This window comes from Gamsiella multidivaricata (genome assembly GCF_025024155.1).
Source record: "Gamsiella multidivaricata strain RSA 2152 chromosome Unknown BC939scaffold_106, whole genome shotgun sequence".
Classification (NCBI taxonomy): domain Eukaryota; kingdom Fungi; phylum Mortierellomycota; class Mortierellomycetes; order Mortierellales; family Mortierellaceae; genus Gamsiella; species Gamsiella multidivaricata.
Window position 1 is genome coordinate 56,707 of NW_026251814.1, and position 6,735 is coordinate 63,441.

The 6,735-nt window shown below is 50.1% G+C and overlaps 2 protein-coding genes across 2 annotated transcripts; one reads left to right on the plus strand and one right to left on the minus strand.

The window, feature by feature from the left end:
• The first annotated feature begins 580 nt into the window (after window positions 1-580).
• BC939DRAFT_467268 (GWT1-domain-containing protein) lies at window positions 581-2,862 on the plus strand. Its single transcript, XM_051557757.1, has 5 exons — window positions 581-1,464; window positions 1,559-1,868; window positions 1,966-2,070; window positions 2,155-2,360; window positions 2,446-2,862. Exons 1-5 carry the CDS (start codon window positions 691-693, stop codon window positions 2,836-2,838), a joined length of 1,788 nt encoding a protein of 595 aa, XP_051407065.1. The 5' UTR covers window positions 581-690; the 3' UTR covers window positions 2,839-2,862.
• A 46-nt stretch (window positions 2,863-2,908) lies between these two features.
• On the minus strand, window positions 2,909-6,080 carry BC939DRAFT_467271 (uncharacterized protein). The gene is made up of 2 exons (XM_051557758.1): window positions 4,574-6,080; window positions 2,909-4,199 (listed from the first exon to the last, which is right to left on the minus strand). The coding sequence occupies exons 1-2, from the start codon at window positions 5,738-5,740 to the stop codon at window positions 3,255-3,257; spliced, it is 2,112 nt and encodes a 703-aa protein (XP_051407066.1). The 5' UTR covers window positions 5,741-6,080; the 3' UTR covers window positions 2,909-3,254.
• Window positions 6,081-6,735: the final 655 nt, after the last annotated feature.

Sequence of the window (6,735 nt, forward strand, 5' to 3'; positions counted from 1 at the left end):
ATGTTGCTGGGTCGGCTGCGGTTCCACTGCGTAATTGGTGGACGGGACAACAACAAGAGGATGGACAAACTAGAACGAACAAAAGAACGAATGGTTGTGATGGGTTCCATTAACTGCTGCGAACTCACGTGAGTACACTACTTGGTCGCATTTGCTGTAAGCCACTGTGCCCAATCTGGCAACCTCGGTCTCACACCATGCAACAGTATGCAACATTGACAAGGGTGCCTCATATTAGTGACAGTTAAACTTCAGTCGCATTCATCGTCTTTTTTACGGGTTACAAGTGGCCATGCCATGGACTAGGTGAATAACTCTCGCCAACCATGCCCGAGTGGATAGAAGACGTGATGCGGGTTGCCAACATGTATTGCTGCATCAGGACGCAGCGTTTTACACTCTACAACGACAGCAATAGACGTGTAAACTGACGCTTTTCCCTCGATCAAAGTGTTTGATATCGAGGAAGGATACTACGCGGATGATAGAGATGCAAACGCGTGCAGGAAAACGCTTCTCTTGTATGATCCAGCAAAGCTACAATTGTGGAGAACCACGATGTACCTGAAATAAAATGTGACACAAGTAAAGTGCTCTCTCACTTTCTCCCTGTAAACTTTCACCATTTCTTCCACCATCACAAACATCGCATTCCTTCGTCAGTCGCATTCCCCACACCCCCCTTACACGATGGCATCCGATTCATCAGCTGCTGCAGCTGCAGCGGCATACAAGAGTGCCAAGGAAGCCTGGGTCACCGGCCACTCGGGCGGGTCCATGACCGAGGCTACGCTTGTCACCGCTTCAGCATTAACCACGTTCATCCTCTGGGCGTCCATCCAAAAGTACCATCCCAAGTCGCCTGCCCACCAGATTCTCGCCACAGCCTCCAAGCAAGCCAAGACCAAGATCCGCAACAGCTTTGGATCGTTCGTATTGGATTTCACCGTCATCGTCATACCCATGATTCTAAGCTGTACACTCTTCTCGAACTATGCCTACCTCTGGTCGTTTGCAACCCTGGCGTTTGCGGGCGCGATCAAGTCGATCTGTGGGCCCAAGGATGATGAAGTATTGAGGCGTGAGAAGAGGAGGTTCAAGTGGAGGGATTCAGACGACGAGTACTCGGCGGATGATCAGGACGAGGAGTTGGAGAGCGAGCAAAAGACTAGCGGTATCTCTTCAGCACAATCGGCAGGAGCACAGGAGCACGAGCAGGAACATGACGGATTCCGTCAACGGAAAGGCAAGGGCGGATCGGACCATGCAGCTCTTCAATTGGATGATACGGCTGCTGTTCCGGCAAAGGTCAGGACCTCTAAGGGCCGGGATACCTCACACAAGATCTTTTTGAGCATTTATCGCGCGGGCATGATGATCATGACTTGCATTGCCATTCTCGCAGTGGATTTTCCGGTCTTTCCTCGTCGGTTCGGCAAAGTCGAGGTCTATGGAACTTCACTCGTAGGTGAACACCAGCATTTTGTCCTTGCTCGAGCACATGTATGGATGAGGGTGATGCTGACACGGATCATTTATTCCGACTGTAAACTGTTAGATGGATCTAGGTGTCGGATCATTTGTATTCTCATCGGGTGTTGTGTCCGCGCGTGGATACCTCAAGAAAGAGACCTTACCTTTCAGCAAGCAGATGATGATCGCGCTCCGCACTTCAATCCCGCTCTTGATCCTCGGTCTGGGTCGATACATCTCCACCAAGGGAGTCGATTATCAGGAACATGTCACTGAGTACGGCATGCACTGGAATTTCTTCTTCACGCTCGGGTTCCTGCCTATTTTTGTCACCTTTTTCAGGAGCCTGGCGGATAAAGTGCGCTTCTCGATCGTGGGCACCATGGTTGCTGTCGGTAAAGAAAACTCTCAATTATTGATCGAATGTCCGCTAAAATGGTTTAGCCAGGGGCCATCGCGTACTCATAACATTCTCTCCTCTGTGTTGAATAGTTTACCAATGCTTCTTGACTTTTGGAGGACTAGAGGACTACATCCAGAATGCGCCTAGAGTTGACATTATCAGCATGAACAAGGAGGGCATCTTTAGTTTTGCAGGTAAGTGTTCTAGCATCAACATCGAGTACAATTGGATGGGTGATGGTATCCAGAAACTAACGATGAGCACTATCTGCATTACAGGATATCTCGCGATCTTCTTGGTGGGTGTAGATGTCGGTCTGTACGTCCTCCCCAACGATCCATATTTCTTTATGCGCCGAAAGAGCAACAAGAAGAAGGCCAAGAAGGGCAAGTTGGCCATGATCCTTCTCAGTCTTGCGTTCTTGCTCGTCATGGGATTCATTACCAGCTATGGTATCCTCCACATTCCCGTCTCGCGACAAATGGTAAGAGGCCGATTCTCACCCCACCTTGTCTTTGGCAACGTCTGTTCTCCTAGCACTAACTAACCAATTCCTACTTGTCAACTAGGCTAACCTATCGTACTTCTTCTGGGTGATCACCTTCAACACCGGATACATTCTCTGCTTCCTCCTGGTCGAGATCGCGATCACGCTCAATGAACCCTCCGCTCTGGCGATCGCCCGTGCACAGACCAAGGCCAACCTCTCGACCTCATCTAGCAACAAAGTTGCCACGCTGCATTTGCCTCCACTGACGTGCCCACCTTTGCTGGAGGCCGTTAACAAAAATGGACTTGCGGTCTTCTTGGTCGCCAATGTGCTGACAGGACTCGTTAACTTGACGGTGCAGACGCTTTATACCCCTGACGCTCAGGCGGTAGCTATTTTGGTAGCTTATATGTTTACGGTCTCGGCGCTGGCGTGGTGCTGGCAAGTTATGGGATGGAAGCTGAAATTGTGAATAACAAATCATTGGGTCGACTCCTAAAAAATAAAAATAAAAAGTATTGTATTTACTGATGTAGAGGAACGAAGATGTCGCTGAAGCACAGCCTTGCTGTTTCATACACATATCATGCAACAACACCAAGGCCCGTTCTTGTGTTCTTGGCGTTCTTCCGGCTCGCCCCCTGTGTGGTACTCTTCTTGTGAGCCTGAAATGACAGCTACGGTTGAAAATGATTCTCGTAAAACGTTTGTTTACGGGGGTATCTTCGGCGGTTTATCTTATTTTGACGAGTATCTACAAAGGACAGTGAGCGAAGGAAAAATGGAGGGAAAAGGGCCAAAAGGGTAATAACTACAACGATAAAATACGATAAAAGGACAGGAAATATGTGTAGAGTGAATAGATAGTGTATGCTTGCTTGTGCTTGGTTAATCCACATAGATCATCAGCTTGCCACCACTTCGATCGATCGCCTTGAGGACATCTGCGTCGCCCTGGATGATGGCCAGGTCTCCGCGGTCGTCTCTGTAGCTCAGACTCTTGTTCTCGGCCTGTAAACGATCAAAGATCTTCTGCTGCAGTGCCTTAAAGGTGATGGTCACGGGTATCCTCATCGCCATAATATCGTCCTTGAACGAAATCTTGACCTTAATCATCTCCTCCGAGGAGGATGAGCCAATATTAGGCGTTGGCGGGAACTGAGTGGGAGATCGCAGCCCAGGAGACACACCTGCTGAAGTCGAGGGCGATGGTGAATCGTCGATATAGCTACGAGGACCTTGTTGGGCACCACGACTTGCAAACACCGCGCGTGGTCCAGCCACGGGCGAGCCACGATGTTCAGGTTCCCGATGCTGATTGGATCGACCCAATCCGGGTGAGATGGGCCTGACTCCTGTTGATCCGTTGGCACCGGGCGGTGTCTCTGTATCGCCATCCTTCACCGCAAACAGATTCTCGACCAAAGGGTGCTGCATGATCCTTGCAGGCAGCTTGCACAGATCCTGCACGTACCCATCGAGGTCTGCACGTCGCGAAGCCGAGACCGTATCGTTGACGATTTGGAGAGGAATAGGCATGAAGGGCAAGATACGGGGTTGATCGCCTACACGTCCAGATTCGACCGGAAATTCTTCAAGGATAGCGATATGGAAGTTGTAAAAGTCATCGTACACCCTGAAGAGGTTCCGTGATGCTCCAGAGGCGAGATCGACCCGGACAGAGAACCAGTACTGGTCGTCCTCGTGATGGAAGGATTCGACCGTGGCATGGACAATCCGTGATCCACTGTTGTGTTGTTTGCTATCCTCATAATTGTCGTTGCTGAAGGAGCGGACTGGGACAGTGTGGGCTGCTCTTCCATTCGATCCTTCCTATTTTTCGATTGAAATGTTTGCAGAAAGCAGACGGAGAAGAGTGAGCAAGGAAGGGTCACGTAAGCCCACAGGCACAAAATAAAAAACGATGCGAACAATAAAATACACTGCTGCTGTTGTGTGCATTGTGGCGGACAAGATACGAAGGTGCATGGCCCCTTTTTCACCCCTCTCTTTTCCGAACAACATGATCAAAGGCCCAGAACCCATGTATCCCTTTCTTTCTTTGGTGTTCTTTTGACGCAGGGTAAAAGAGGAGTGTGGATGTCGGTGCACACAGACCAATGTAAAGAAATGAGGGCGATCCTTTCTTGCGCAATAAATAGCTGGGGGCGAAACTGAGTGCGATTGAAAAGGAGTTCGGTAATTACCACACGACGGCCGATATCGAGATCTTGTGAGAGATTTCTTCGCGAACTCTGGTCTCGCTGGTTGGGTGATCTGAGATCCCCCCTGGATAACTTATTCTTGAGCTGCTGGATAGTTGGGCCTCCATTCTGCGGGTACTGGTGCTGAAGCGGAAGTGGCTGTGAATGCATCTGTAGACCCTGAGCGGCTTGAGGATGGTATTGTTGATGGGCTAAATGCTGGGCATGCTGTGCTAGTTGCGGCTGTGGTTGTGGTTGCGGTTGCTGAGGAGCGTCGTTGGCGTCGATTCGGCCGAGAGGGATACTGTTGGCCTTGTACTCCATCGTTTGCTTCTTCCACTCGTCCACCCGCGGGATAACTGTGCCTGTCTGTCGCAACATCTCTGGCACGTTAATGGGCTTCCCACTGACCATGTCCCTGATTTCCACAAAGCTAACAGGGATCAGACCTGGGCCCCCGAGTCGCCCAATGGGCTTGGCGACGTACCACTCCTCATTCGACTGAGCAATGACCAGAATCGCGTCCCCGGCCTTGGAGTCAAGCTCATCCGCTCTTTCGGCACCAAAGTCGTAAAGCACGATACCGTAAAGGGGCTGACATTTCGGTAACGACGGGGATGAGACGCTCTTTTGAGACATGGATGGAGACGACGTCGACGATATACCATCTGCAACGGCTGCAGCAGCAGAGGCGACTCCACTGCCTCCATTTGAGTACGAATGGCTGTGCTGGATATGTTGTTGATGATGCTGGGGCTGGTGCAATGGCGGTGAGTGGTACTGGTGAGGCGAGGACTCCATGAAGGCGCCCGAGTCATTGCCGTTGTCTTCGAAGCTCTGGTTGCTGTTGCGTTGCCGCTGTTGAAGTGTTTGCTGCTGGTACATTTGTTGGCCTGATTTTTCCAATGTCTGAAAGTATGTTACAGGAACATAACCCCTAGCGCCGGTGATGGGATTGCAGGCCTCATACCAGTCTTCGTCGTCCTCGTTACCGACGACGTGGAAAAAGTCGCCCTTGTGGAAGGACATTTCCTCAGGCTGCCGTGTGTTGTAGTCGTAAAGAGCCTTGATGACCTTGCGCGGGGCTCCTATGGCGGCGGTCGCATGGATCCGTGTGGGCGAAAGACCTCCAGAGTTTTTAGACTGGAGGGAACGGCGAAGGTTTGGCATATGAGACCGGCTTTGAGAACTGGATTCAAAAAAGGGATGAATCGAGTCGAAGCTTGTGCAGGAATGAAGAAGTTGATTGCGCAAGTCGTTGCTGGCAAAGAGAAGGAAGGTCAAGAAAAAGAAGGAGGAGGAGGAGTGAATGAGGAGACAAGGGAGTGTGATGAGAACGAGCGAGAAGTTTGAGGTGGCAGGCGAGAAAAAGTGCTAAGAAAAAGGGAGGGAAAAAGAATGTTTTTTTTTTATCGACACGAGAGCGAGGCGGAAAAACAGAGGCACAATTCGCGTGTGGACAGTTAAAAACAGAGGCGGGAGGGATTAGTGGAAGGACACGCGCGACGAAACGAAAGCGAGGAAGGAAAAATAAGAAAGAAGACGAAGGAGAGGTGGAAAAAAAAAAAAAAAAAAAAAAAAAAAGGGAAAGGAGTTACGAGAGGATGGGGACAAAAGTAAACAACAAAAAACAGATAAACAACAGACACTATCGACACTTGTCAGTGCAAGAAAATGCAAGCATGAAGTGCAAGTGCAAGTAGTGTGTTCACACAAGCTACAAACGGAAATAGAAAAACAAGGCAAGCTACTTTGCGCACACAACGTTTTTGTTGCACCAAAATGGATCCATAGACAGTTGAGAAAAGTGGGTAGCCCTTCGAGGCTCCTTTTGCTTGGACCATCGTGCTGCTGAAACGGAGGGCTTTGAGCAAAAAGAACAGACTCTGCGGAGTAAATTCGCTGCAGCTGTACCGGGGATCAAAGGCGCACGTCCAAGCCCGGGCATCTTCAGCATTACCGGCGAACAGCACCGATGGAAGAAAAACGTGTTTAATCATGATGACAGCTGCAGATGGCTGCACCCATCTCCTCCACGCACCTCAACCTGCCGGGCAGCCAGCTAGTCAGTCAGTCAGTTTGTTAGTCAATCAGCCAATTAGTTTGCGTGTCTCGACGACTGCCGCCCGTAGAGGAGCACTCTAGACAGATAACTCAGCCAACCA

What these genes read in the sequence shown, in the direction of transcription:
- BC939DRAFT_467268 (XM_051557757.1), top strand. Translation starts at nt 691, where the DNA reads ATGGCATCCGATTCATCAGCTGCTGCAGCTGCAGCGGCATACAAGAGT. An exon ending in AGGTCTATGGAACTTCACTC is followed by an intron (nt 1,465 to 1,558) that starts GTAGGTGAACAC and finishes GTAAACTGTTAG; the next exon opens with ATGGATCTAGGTGTCGGATC. An exon ending in TTCCCGTCTCGCGACAAATG is followed by an intron (nt 2,361 to 2,445) that starts GTAAGAGGCCGA and finishes CTTGTCAACTAG; the next exon opens with GCTAACCTATCGTACTTCTT.
- BC939DRAFT_467271 (XM_051557758.1), bottom strand. Translation starts at nt 5,740, where the DNA reads ATGCCAAACCTTCGCCGTTCCCTCCAGTCTAAAAACTCTGGAGGTCTT. An exon ending in TCGATATCGGCCGTCGTGTG is followed by an intron (nt 4,200 to 4,573) that starts GTAATTACCGAA and finishes ATCGAAAAATAG; the next exon opens with GAAGGATCGAATGGAAGAGC.